This window comes from Nerophis ophidion, unplaced genomic scaffold (assembly GCF_033978795.1).
Source record: "Nerophis ophidion isolate RoL-2023_Sa unplaced genomic scaffold, RoL_Noph_v1.0 HiC_scaffold_45, whole genome shotgun sequence".
NCBI classification, from domain to species: domain Eukaryota; kingdom Metazoa; phylum Chordata; class Actinopteri; order Syngnathiformes; family Syngnathidae; genus Nerophis; species Nerophis ophidion.
This window is the reverse complement of record NW_026906967.1, coordinates 333,279-346,986: the sequence shown is the minus strand read 5'-3', so window position 1 is coordinate 346,986 and position 13,708 is coordinate 333,279. Positions and strand designations below refer to the sequence as shown.

Sequence of the window (13,708 nt, the reverse complement as noted above, 5' to 3'; positions counted from 1 at the left end):
CAGTAAAGAGGAACCCAAGGATGTGCAGGACGCTGAGTAAAACACATTTTTTACTGCGGAAATCTACTCACAAAAACAATCCAAACAGGAGGAAACAAAAAGCGACGGTGCGAAAGAGAGAAGACAAAATGTGTATTGTGGACAAAATAAAAGATACATATATACAAAAATGAACTAAACTTGGTTTGGAGTTACAAGACGTGCACAATACACAACAACACCAAGATGGATGGCACTGGGAATGGCCAAGGTAGCAAAATACTCAAAGCATAGAATCAACTGGCATGATGTGGAATCGCTGAGTGCCATCCAGCTGTCAATGTGCTGCTTAAGTAGCACCAGGGTCAATTGGAAGCAGCTGTGCACGTCCCACAACTCCGCCCACAAAGGCAACACAGGGACTTTAGGAGGAAGGAGAAATGTAAGAACAAGATCAACTGCACTAAAAGAGGAAAACTGACAATACAAACCACTAGGTGGCAGCAGGTGGTGACAACTTCCCTCAAATTAAATTTGGGAAAAAATGGACTGAGCATAAGAGATAAATCATCACAAATGAAGTTAAATCATTCAAAAGTTTACCTTTGTAATTCATTTCTATCCAAATAAATCCAGGATGGTTCTCCAGAATGTTCCATTCGAGAATGCTGTCAAACTGTTATGTCTACTATAAAAATTAAATTCCAATACATTGTTAAATATTTGAATATTTTTACGAAAATAAGTTGTATGTCTTTGTTTAGAAATTTTGAAATCGACAGGTTTACTTTTATTTTCACAATAAGTAAATAGTATATAATAAAATAGTTTTACCGTTGTGGGAAACTGGTTGTACTTATTTCTCTCGCGAGATTTGGAAAAGAGCTGGTTACTTGTTTCTCTCGCGAGATCTGACAACACTGCGCGCGAACCAAACACGGCGAGGATAAAGCAAGATGGCGTCTGACGGTGAAGACGTTATTGCAGTCGTCACAGTTCAGTGTTCTTAATCTGTGCCTCCATGTACACATATATGTCCTTTATTACACTCTAGTAAATAGAGTAAACATCGTTAATAACTGTTGTCATCCGGTTATATTAGTCTGAGCGCACTTTGATGCTTCTCGAGCTAGATTAGCCTGCTAGTTAGCTTAGCTTGTTAGCTGCTAACAAAGAGAGGCGGAAGTGATCAAAACACATCACTAAGTAGAGATCAAGTGTGAGTGTAAAGTGTTGTGATTGTGTGAAAATGTGCCAAAGAACGACAGCAGAGTACGAGGAGGAACTTTGTCCAACAAAAGAGGAGAAGGAGCGACAACATGAAAAACATCAAGTTGTGTTGCACAGAACAGGTTTGTTTACTTCTTACTCTCACATCTTTACTAACTTTATATTTCATTATTAACACTATTCTTAAATAGATTGTCTACAGGAAGATGAATTGTTATGTGAGGATGATGCACTAATTGTTTTACATTGTTCATAAAAACGAGACAGTGCCAGACACACAATATTTATGAGAGGTTGATGTTTGTAACAATGTGTATCAACATGTTTACACAAAACTCACACAGTCACCGGGGGAATATTCCAGAGAGCAGGTTAAGTGCAAAGTCCTGAGTATGTAAAGCTCGAGAGTTTTACCTCCAAAAATAAGAGAGGTAAGACAAAGTCAGAGTCAGTTACCATGGTTACTGATGCTGTAAACCTAGCCTGCTAGCTGGCAGGTTTGACAAGTTATATATGTGTGTAAAAGCATACTGACCTGTTATTTCCTTCATGTCGGTGCACCCTCCCTGAGATCGGTAGGTTGTGAGTTCAAACCCCAACCCAGTCATACCAAATACTATAAAAATGGGACCCATTACTTCTCTGCCTTGCACTCAGCATCAAGGGTTGTAATCGGGGTTTAATCACCATAAAAGTTATTCCCAGGCATGGCCACCGCTGCTGCTCACTGCTCCCCTCACCTCCCAGGGTGTGATCAAGGGTGATGGGCTAAATGCAGGAAATAATCTCCCCACACCTAGTGTGTGTATGACAATCATTGGTACTTTGACTTTTTAACGTGGCTGTGATTGGCAAAAAAACAAAGCCTGATCTAAAGATAACATTTTGATCTCATACCATCTCAAACCAATTGACTGTTCATTATTAAGTGAAATGTTTTATAATCGCTTAAATTTGTCTTTAACCAAGCAACACTGTTTTATTCAGTTACTCAACTAATCGGAAACATTTCCAGTAGAACACTTGATTAATAACATTTTCAATAGCCACAGCCCTATATTTCATGTACAATTTAATATTTAGCATGTAGGAGTTAAAATGTGTTTTGTTTGTGTCCTGTAGACATCCATCAGCTGATTGGACACCAAGAAGAATGTCTCCCTCATCTGCAGGGGGACAGTTTCACTGTAAAGTATCCACAGCCCTCACATTTTAAACAAAGAGGAAGAGGGGGGAGAGTGTCCTGTAGGGCAGGAGGAGGCTGATGTCAGCAAGTTTCCACTGACTGTTGTCTCTGTGAAGACTGAAGAGCATGAAGACAAACCACCTGAGTCCTCACAGCTTCATCACAGTCCAAGTAAGCACAACATCCACATATCATCTAATACAATGTTTGTGACACATGTTCATCCGGGGGACACATTTATCACTAAAGATGAAGATATGTTTGCTTTTTAACACCACCATTTAAAAATGAATGCTCATCAATCATCAACAGTGTAATTGCTGGGGTGTAACCATGTGACCTAGAGGCCGTCCTCCTTACCTCACGTGGTCAAATGAAGGCAAACATTCAATATGGCTACTGTTTATTTACCATAGCAGCACATATGTCAGCATATTTCAAAGGTTTAGTGATGAAGATAAGAGATGTACACAAAGTACCATTTTTTTAATTAATACTGGTTCATAATTATGTCGTCCATGAGGACCGTGAAAATTCTGGATTAAAGACACAACTATTTGTATTTTTAATTCCAGCTGACTGAGGTAACTATGACACGTTGTCACATTGAGTTCAGCTGCTGCTGCTACACATTACAATCAGCTTTGAATAATGACAAATAAGGAAGCAACACAAGTTTGATGTGTGTGTTATTGACAAGAAGATGACATAAGTGCATTTCACCTTGCACTGCACACATAGTTGACTTCTTTAAGACTTCAAATAAACAGCTCCTGATTAAAGACTTCCCTGCTCTGAGATGTTACAGAACATCATGTTGGAGGTGTTCAACCTCTTGTGCTAGTAGGAATGCTATTTAAAATGACTTTTTCCACTTTTTTATTTCCACAAATGACATGTAGTACCAAAAAAAGTACCGACAAATACTGGTATCGATTAGGGTATCATATCGATACATTTCCAACGATTTATATCCCTACTTAAAATACAAGCCAGATATCTTAAAAAAATAATTTCAACGTTTGTGTGGATTTAGTTACTTCTCTGCTGTCCAGCAATGTCTCAATCAATCTAGTTTATTAGTACTAATTAGCAAAGTTTTCTTGTCTTTCTAAAGTCTTTCTTCCAATAGCCTCCTCGCGGTAAAGTTGTCCGATTGCAAACTGAGGCAGTATTTGTGACTGATAAAACTTTCGGCGAATCAAAATTTAAGAAATTGTACCGGAAAGTTAATTATGTTTGAAGATGGCTGATAGAAACACAATCAGAATCAGAAACACTTTAATAATCTCAGAGGATAATTTAAGATTTTCAGCACAATCCCATTCAAGAGCAGACAAACATTACAGGGAGACAGAACAGGTCTGCCAACTTCCGCCGCCCCTTAAAAAAAAGGTGAGAAACTGGTAAAAAGGAGGAGAGGTGAGAAAAAAAAAATCAGTCTAAGCCTGGGACCCTGGAGAGGGGATCCAGACTGAGGCCAAAGAGAAAACAAAAATCTAATATCCAGCGCCGGGGACCGGGCTCGGCGTGTAGTTGTTGACAACCTGCTGCTCCACTTTGACATGTTATGCTTACAAGAGACATTCCTCCCAAAACTAGACCTGGGGCTGTTGAATTATATTAATAATGGGAATTGTATGAGGGAGGATAGCGGGAGGTGTTGCTGTGCTCTGGCACAAAAAGCACGATGCAGTTATTAGTGTTATTAGGCTCGAAGTGTATTGCTGTTCAGTATAAGTCCGACAATAGGGAGTTTATTGTTCTCAATGTGTACACTCCGTATGAATGGAAAGACAATGAGGATGAATCCATGTTTAAACTTGCTTTTATTAATTCTTTTATACAGGATAATCACTGTACGTGTATTTATGTGGTCGGTGACTGGAATGCTGATATTTCTGATGGCAGCTCTGATAATGCAAGACACCTAATACAGTTTTGTGATGATAATGCACTCACCTTATCTAGTCAAGGGTTGTTGCCAGCTGATAGCTACTCTTATATTAGTGAAGCCTGGCACACAACATCATGGCTTCGGGTGGGGGGACGGGTCCTGACTGTTGTTTGTGCTTAGCCACCAAACAGCAGCTCAGAGTACCCACTCTTTTTGGATTCCCTTGAGGGAATACTGGAGAGTGCTCCCTCGCTGATTCCCTTGTTCTGCTGGGGGACTTCAACGCTCATGTTGGCAACGACAGTGAAACCTGGAGAGGCGTGCTTGGGAAAAATGGCCGCCCGGATCTGAACCCAAGTGGTGCTTTGTTATCGGATTGTCACGGATTGTCCATGACAAACACCATGTTCAAACATAAGGGTGTCCATATGTGCACTTGGCACCAGGACATCCTCGGCCGCAGTTCCATGATTGACTTTGTAGTTGTGTCATCGGATTTGCGGCCTCATGTTTTGGACACTCTGGTGAAGAGAGGGGCAGAACTTTCTACCAATCACCACCTTGTGGTGAGCTTGTGAGGGTCTGCTGGGAACGCCTAGAAGAGTTTCCTGTCAGAGAGAGTTTCAATTCCCACCTCTGGAAGAACTTTGAACATGTCACGAGGGAGGCAGTGGATATTGAGTCCGAGTGGACCATATTCCGTGCCTCTATTGTCGAGGCGGCTGATTGGAGCTGTGGCCGCAAGGTGGTTGGTTCCTGTCGTGGCGGTAATCCTAGGACCCGCTGGTGTACACCAGCAGTGAGGGATTCCATCAAGCTAAATAAAGAGTCCTATCGGGTCCTTTTGGTTCATGGGACTCCAGAAGCAGTGGACAGGTACCGACTGGCCAAGCGAAGTGCGGCTTCAGCGGTCGCGGAGGCAAAAACTCGGACATGGGAGGAGTTTGGGGAAGCCATGGAAAACGAGTTCCGGGCGGCTTCGAAGCAATTCTGGTCCACCATCCGCCGCTTCAGGGTGGGAAGCAGTACACTGTCACTGTATGGTGAGGATGGTTTGCTGCTGACCTCTACTGCGGCTGTTGTTAATCAGTGGAGGGAATACTTAGAAGACCTCTTCAATCCCACCAACACATCTTCGTATGAGGAAGCAGTTCCTGGAAAATCCGTGGTGGGCTCTCCTATTTCTTGGGCCGAGGTCGCCGAGGTAGTTAAAAGCTCCTCGGTGGCCGCCCTCAGGAAACATTTGGTGATTTAACCCCCAACCCTTGATGCTGAGTGCCAAGCAAGGAGGCAATGAGTCCCATTTTTATAGTCTTTGGTATGACTCGGCCAGGGTTTCAACTCATGACTTTCCAGTCTCAGGGCAGACACTCTAACCAAAAGGCCACTGAGCAGGTCGATGGTTAATGCATCCTAAATAGAAAATAAACCTTGAGCAATTGAGTCATTGGTAGCCGCTCTATTCTGCTTTCAAAGTGCTCTAAATAACATCTTAAAGGCCTACTGAAATGAGATGTTCTTATTTAAACGGGGATAGCAGGTCCATTCTATGTTTCATACTTGATCATTTCGCGATATTGCCATATTTTTGCTGAAAGGATTTAGTAGAGAACATCGACGATAAAGTTTGCATCTTTTGGTGCTGACAAAAAAGCCTTGCCTTTACCGGAAGTCGCAGACGATGATGTCACAAGTGTGAGGGCTCCTCGCGTCCTCACATTGTTTTTAATGGGAGCCTCCAGCAGCAAGAGCAGTTCGGACCGAGAAAACGACAATTTCCCCGTTAATTTGAGCGAGGATGAAAGATTCGTGAATGATGATATTGATAGCGAAGAACTAGAAAAAAAATAAATAAAAATAAGTTAAAATAAAAGGCGATTGCATTGGGATGGATTCAGATGTTTTTAGACACATTTACTAGGATAATTCTGGGAAATCCCTTATCTTTCTATTGTGTTGCTAGTGTTTTAGTGAGTTAAATAGTACCTGATAGTCGGAGGGGTGTGTCCACGGGTGTCTTGACGTCAGGCTCTGAGGGAAGTTGACGGCAGCTGCATGGACGGCGCAAGCTCAGCTGATCTACAGTAAGAGGAGAGTTTTTACCACAATTTTCTCAGCGAAACCTGCCGGTTGACAAGTGGTCGGGAACCATGTTCGCTTGACCGTTCTGATCCATAGTAAAGCCGTGTGTTTGTGTGGCTAAAGGCTAAAGCTTCCAACCTCCATCTTTCTACTGTGACTTCTCCAATATTAATTGAACAAATTGCAAAAGATTCAGCAACACAGATGTCCACAATACTGTTTAATTGCGTGATGAAAAGAGACGACTTTCAGCCTGCAAATGGCGCTGCGCTAATATGTCCCCTCCAACCCGGGACGTCACAAACACGCGTCATCATTCCGCGACGTTTTCAACAAGAAACTCCGCGGGAAATTTAAAATTGTAATTTTGTAAACTAAAGCGGCCGTATTGGCATGTGTTGCAATGTTAATATTTCATCATTGATATATAAACTATCAGACTGTGTGGTCGCTAGTAGTGGCTTTCAGTAGGCCTTTAAATCCACTTTTTACATTTTAAAGGGGAACATTATCAGCAGACCTATGTAAGCGTCAATATATACCTGGATGTTTCAGAAAAAAGACCATATGTTTTTTTAACCGATTTCCGAACTCTAAAAGGGTGGATTTGGCGATTTAAACGCTGTCGGAGCAATGACCTTTCACCCGTGACGTCACAACGGGAAGCAATCAGCCATTTTCTCAAACACATTACACACACAAGTCAAATCAGTTCTGTTATTTTCCGTTTTTTCGACTGTTTTCCGTACCTTGGAGACATTATGCCTCGTCGGTGTGTTGTCGGACGGTGTAACAACACCAGCTGACTTACGTGGAGTGTGCTAATCAGACATATTACTGGAAGCTAATCGATGCTAACATGCTCTTTAGGCTTGCTGTATGTACATATTGCATCATTATGCCTTATTTGTAGCTTTAATTGCATCCAGCCTTTCCCTCCACCCACATTTAATGCCAAACAAACACATACCAATGGACGGATTCAAGTTGCACCAGTGGTCAAAAGATGCGAAAGTCCCTCGTTTGTTCTGCACACCTTACCGACGATAGCGATGCTACGACAGAGATGGCACAGAGATGTGTGGATATCCTGCGACACTCAAAGCAGATGCATCTACAATGATAAAGTCAACGAAATCACAAAGTTGAGTTTTGTTGATGTTATTGACTTATGTGCTAATCAGAAATATTTGCTCACGGTATGACTGGAAGTTAATCGATGCTAACATGCTATTTAGGCTAGCTGTATGTACATATTGCATCATTATGCCTCATTTGTAGCTATATTTGCATCCAGCCTTTTGCTCCACCCACATTTAATGCCAAACAAATACATACCAATTGACGGATTCAAGTTGCACCAGTGGTCAAAAGATGCAATCGTTGGTTAGAAGGCGATCGCCGAATTCGTCCTCGTTGCCGATGTCTTGTCGTGATATGGCCCAATAGCTTCAGTTTCTTCTTCTATTTCGTATTCGCTATCTGCCTCCACACTCCAACCATCCGTTTCAATACATGCGTAATCTGTTGAATCGCTTAAACCGCTGAAATCTGAGTCTGAATCCGAGCTAATGTCGCTTTCTGTTCTATTCGCCATGTTTGTTTGTATTGGCTTCACGCAGTGACGTCACAGGAAAATGGACAGGCGGATATAACGACGGTTAAAATCAGGCACTTTAAAGCCGTTTTTTGGGATATTGCGTGATAGGTAAAATTTTGAAAAAAACTTCCAAAAATAAAATAAGCCACTGGGAACTGATTTTTTATTGGTTTTAACCCTTCTGAAATTGTGATAATGTTCCCCTTTAAATACACACTGTAAGTATATATGTAATGTAGTCACACTCTTAATAACATGTCATATTTACATATCTTTCTCATTTTAAGCATACAATGTCTGCTCTCAGTGGGATGCCGACTGATGGGATGTTCATATCTTCCCGTTTAGATGAAGAATTAATCCTCATAAATGGTTAAAAAAGGGTGGGTGCAAAAGAGCGTATTTTCGAGTCTTTCTTGCCATCTCCAGGTCTAAGTTGGATGTCAGAGTTGACCAAATTCTCGGTTTATGTCCACAACCTTCTACTTCATAAGTGAGAAGCATGATTTATAATGTAGAATTAGCTTTCACCCTCTTAGAGGCGAGAAAGCAGCTCAGTATGTCAATATAGCAGCATAAGCTAGTTACTTCTGTGATCTATGCGCCGCTAAAAGTAGGTCCTCAAAGGCCTACTGAAATTAGATTTTCTTATTTAAACGGGGATAGCAGGTCCATTCTATGTGTCATACTTGATCATTTCGCGATATTGCCATATTTTCGCTGAAAGGATTTAGTAGAGAACATCGACGATAAAGTTCGCAACTTTTGGTGCTGATAAAAAAGCCTTGCCTTTACCGGAAGTCGCAGACGATGAAGTCACAAGGGTGAGGGCTCCTCACGTCCTCACATTGTTTATAATGGGAGCATCCAGCGGCAAGAGCTATTCGGACCTAGAAAACGACAATTTCCCCATCAATTTGAGCGAAGATGAAAGATTTGTGGATGATGATATTGATAGCGAAGGATGAGAAAAAAAATTAAAAAAAATAAATAAAATAAAAAGCAACGGCTCCGGGCAGCGGCATTGTGAGCGTTTCAGATGTAATTACACACATTTATTAGGATAATTCTGGAAGATCCCTTATCAGCTTATTGTTTCAATAGTGTTTTAGTGAGATTGTAAAGACATACCTCGAGGTCGGATGGCTGCGGTGAACACCCAGTGTCTTAAAGAAAAGCCGAGGAGCCAAGCTCACAGCTGCCTTTTAAACAGCTACTGCAGGAGGACAAATAATGATGTCTCCGGTAAGATATATATCACAATTTTCCCATCCAAAAACATGCTGGTTGACGTAGAGAAACATGTTCGCTTGACCGCTCTGTGTTAAAAACAAAGGTGCAATACACCGTTTTCCACCAACAGCACTGTTGTTTATACTCTCCATTATTAATTGAAAAAATAGCAAAAGATTCAGCAACACAGATGTCCAAATTACTGTGTAAGTATGCGATGAAAAGAGACGACTTTTAGCTGTGTGTTATGCTAAGCTAATATTTCCTGACAGTCCGGGACGTCACGCGCACACGTCATCATTCCGCGACGTTTTCAACAGGAAACTCCGCGGGAAATTTAAAATTGCAATTTAGTCAACTAAAGCGGCCGTATTGGCATGTGTTGCAATGTTAATATTTCATCATTGATATATAAACTATCAGACTGTGTGGTGGCTAGTAGTGGCTTTCAGTAGGTCTTTAACGTTAGCGCTTATAATAACAATATCACTAATACTTGGTTAATATTCAGGTCACAAAATGTAAAATGAGTATAGTTGGCAGTTTTTGGATGTTTTTTGGAGGACTTTGTGGGTCTAATAGAGGAGCTCCCATTGACTCCAATGTTAGCTGATTTCTGCTCATGTTTATTTACTAATTAGAATTCATAAATATTTAAAAAATATGTCTCACATAAGGATTATGAATGACAGGCGACATTTTAAAAAAGTGCAGTTTCCTTTGAGTTTGTCAGATAAGTAAACAGTCCTTCAAATTAAAGATGTAAAACAATTGAGGTTGTTTATAGATATTATCCACTATGAAGTTACAGTAAAACTAAGCACACAAGGGAAAGTACATTCATATACACATGAAGTACACACATGTGTAAGAATCATGTTCATCGTCACACCCTTAGTTAAAAGCACACCATCCCCATGACATGACACTTCCACGTGATGTAGAACAGGAGTACAACATTTTAAACATACACACACATCTGAAGAATATAAAAAATACATATATTTGATGGGCCAAACAAAATGACTCGGGGAGCCAATGTTTGGTATGGGCGATATGACCTCAAATCTATATCCTAATTACAATATATGTCACAATATATAATTTTTTTATATGATTGATAATAGAATAATTTCAAAGCGGGTTAAAAAATGCTCCTAATTTGGCAGCTGACATATGCAGTAACATATTGTGTAATTTCTAATTGTATTATTTTATCGAACCCATCCATCCATCCATCCATCCATCCATCCATCCATCATCTTCCGCTTATCCGAGGTCGGGTCGCGGGGGCAGCAGCCTAAGCAGGGAAGCCCAGACTTCCCTATCTCCAGCCACTTCGTCTAGCTCTTCCCGGGGGATCCCGAGGCGTTCCCAGGCCAGCCGGGAGACATATCTGGTTACTTTATTCGAGGAAAAAAAATACTGGAAATTATGTATTATTTCACTGCATATTTCAGCAACTAAATTAGGAGCCTGTGTAACCTGTTTTAAGATAGTTCTATTAGTAATTCTATATGAAATAATTTAATCGCAAAATCTAATTTAAACCATATCGTTCATCCACAGTAAAAAGTCCTGTTGTCCTGGTTTGTTTTTCTTTTCCTGTGAATAATGTTGTTAAGAGCAGCGTGTTTGTGCGTCACTGAGATTTCAAGACAGTTCTTACAATAACTTGTTTTTCCTAAGTGCATGTAAAAGTACTGAATGCGTTGTGTGACTGAGCAGAGATGCTGTGTTTGTCTTGCAGACATCTGTGAAGAACATCTTGACCCTGAGCAACAGAAGTGGAGCTTCAGGATGCGAACGGAGGAGCCACAGCCCTTCCACATTAAGAAGGAAGAGGAATACCTACTGACCCCCATTTTTAAAGAGGAAGAGGAGGACCCACAGACACCCCATTTTAAAAAGGAAGCGGTGGATCCACTGAGCCCTCACATTAAAGAGGAAGAGGAAGAACACAGCATCAATCAGCAGGGAGAGCATCTTGAAGGACTGGAGGAGGTTGATGTCACCAAGATGCCAGTGACTGGTGTCCCTGTGAAGAGTGAAGGTGATGAGGTGAAAGGTGAAAGTGAGGAGAGGGGAGGGGGGGAGCCTCCAAGCAGCAGCTCAACACAACACATGACAACAGAAGCTGATGGAGACCACTGTGGAGGATCACAAGCAGACAAGCTCTTAGCTCCACTATCAGATAGTGAGGACACAACGTCACACTCTCCTGACACTGATGATGAAGACTCTAAAGATGATAAGACATGTCACACTGACAACACTCACTTCACATCTTCTCACTCTCACAAAACATTTAAATCTCCTAGTAAGTTGAAAAGACACATGAGAACACACACTGGAGAAAAACCTTTTTCATGTTCAATCTGCGGTAAAGATTTTACTCAGAGGTACGATTTGAAAAGACACATGAGAACACACACTGGAGAAAACCCTTTTTCATGTTCAATCTGCGGTAACGATTTTACTCATAGGCAACATTTGAACACACACAAGAGAATACACACTGGAGAAAAACCCTTTACTTGCTCAGAATGCTGTAAAAGATTTGCGCGAAAAGCAGAGTTAAAAAGACACATGAGAATACACACTGGAGAAAAACCATTCATATGCTCAGTTTGTGGCAAAGGATTCTCCCAGAAGGGACATTTGGTAAACCACACAAAAACACACACTGGAGAAAAACCTTTTTCATGTTCAATCTGTGGTAAAGGATTTACTCAAAGGCACCTTTTCAAAGCACACATTAGAAGACACACAGGAGAAAAACCTTTTTCATGTTCAATGTGTGGTAAAGCTTTTACTCGAAGTGACCATTTCAAAGCACACATGAGAATACACACTGGAGAAAAAACATTTTTATGTTCAATCTGCGGTAAAGATTTTACCCGAAGGGACCATTTCAAAGCACATATGAGAATACACAATGAATAAAAAACCTTTTCACTGTTAAGAATGTGGTGAAGCTTTTGTACAATGAAGCACTTTGAAAGTACACATGAGAACACACACTGGAGAAAAACCTTTTTCCTGCTCAGAATGTGTTAAAGCGTTTGTGTGAAAAAGCACATTGAAAGTAGCCATGAGAACACACACTGGAGACATACCTTATTGTAACCTGGGTGACAAAACCCCATTAAATATCCTCATTTAAATATCCTTTTAAAACCCCATTGAATATTCTTTGTAATTAAATCTTCCTATTTAAATAATTGTATTTAAATATCCTCTCAAAACCCCATTGAATATTATTTCTAATTAAATATCTTTCTATTTAAATATCATTTTACTTAAATATCCTATTTATTTTCGTGTCTTTGCGTGCGTCATTGCGTCACGCGGTCACGTGACCTCGTGCGTCATTGCGTCACGCGGTCACGTGACCTATTGCGGGAAGCATAAAATCCAGTAGTGTGCTGCTTCCAGGAAGAGCGAGAGGGACGTTGTTGCAGGAGCCAACTACTGAAGCCGTGGGTCGTCGTGCGAGAGTGTTTAAGTGGGATTTATCTGCGGAATTGGCCATGTTGGATGGCGAGCTAGAGCCTGAAGCTTTATGCCTGGAACTGAACCAACCCAACTGAATCCACCCAACCGAGCCGGGCGGCTAGGAGGCTCCTCAGCAGCCGCTCTGTTTTTTCCCTTTGGTTTTTCATAAGTCAACAAGTTCATTTCTGTCCTCCCTGAACTTTCACATTTACCCCGTTACCTTCACTAAAACCCCTCTGGACACTGCCACCACAACGTGGACTTTGCGAGGTCGTTTAATGAAGTGTCGTGTTGCGCCTATACCATTTTTGGTAAAAACAAGGACTGAATCAAGTACTGTATCACATTGTAAATATTGAACGTTCTGTAATTTATGTTGAAAATGTGAATGGCCATTCCAATTTACATGTCTTTTTGTTGTTGTTTATTTTTCCTATAATTCTTTAATATAATTTGGTACCATTTAAACATAAAACCTGTGTTCAGTCTTCATTACTCTCCATTCCTAGAGCTGAATTGAGTTTCTTCGGATGTAGCCCAGTTATATAATTCATTGTTTACTTAATACTTGTACAGTGCTTTACTTAAGTAACATGCAGGCTACATTATACATATATTGTAAAAGTTTTATACAAAGTCTGCTTCTGAAAAGACTCATGAGAATACACACTGGTAAGTAAGTGTTGAGTTGCAGTGTGTGTGGTGAAAGATTCTCTTCTAGGCTTCACGGTGAAAGAGGGGTGAGTGCGTCTGCCTCACAATACAAAGGTCCTGAGTAGTCCTGTGTTCAATCCCGGGCTCGGGATCTTTCTGTGTGAAGTTTGCATGTCCTCCCCGTGAATGCGTGGGTTCCCTCTGGGTACTCCGGCTTCCTCCCACTTCCTGTCAAAGTTTGTTGTTGACGAACCCCATGATGCGGAGACGGAGTCAGGCATTGAATAAGGAAACATGGTTTTAATATAAAATACTAGAACAAAACCAAACAAAGGGTACAAACAAAAAG

General features: G+C 41.0%; 2 protein-coding genes across 2 annotated transcripts in view; one reads left to right on the top strand and one right to left on the bottom strand.

Annotated features, from left to right (window-relative positions):
* Window positions 1–13,708, bottom strand: part of LOC133546839 (oocyte zinc finger protein XlCOF6.1-like) — a 267,073-nt gene that overhangs the window by 156,681 nt on the left and 96,684 nt on the right. The window lies entirely within an intron of this gene.
* On the top strand, window positions 914–13,178 carry LOC133546842 (gastrula zinc finger protein XlCGF8.2DB-like). The gene is made up of 3 exons (XM_061892679.1): window positions 914–1,331; window positions 2,332–2,566; window positions 10,958–13,178. The coding sequence occupies exon 3, from the start codon at window positions 11,008–11,010 to the stop codon at window positions 12,151–12,153; it is 1,146 nt and encodes a 381-aa protein (XP_061748663.1). The 5' UTR covers window positions 914–1,331; window positions 2,332–2,566; window positions 10,958–11,007; the 3' UTR covers window positions 12,154–13,178.

Bases quoted from the DNA above. Each gene is read 5' to 3' on its own strand.
- LOC133546842 (XM_061892679.1), top strand. From the start codon at position 11,008: ATGCGAACGGAGGAGCCACAGCCCTTCCACATTAAGAAGGAAGAGGAA.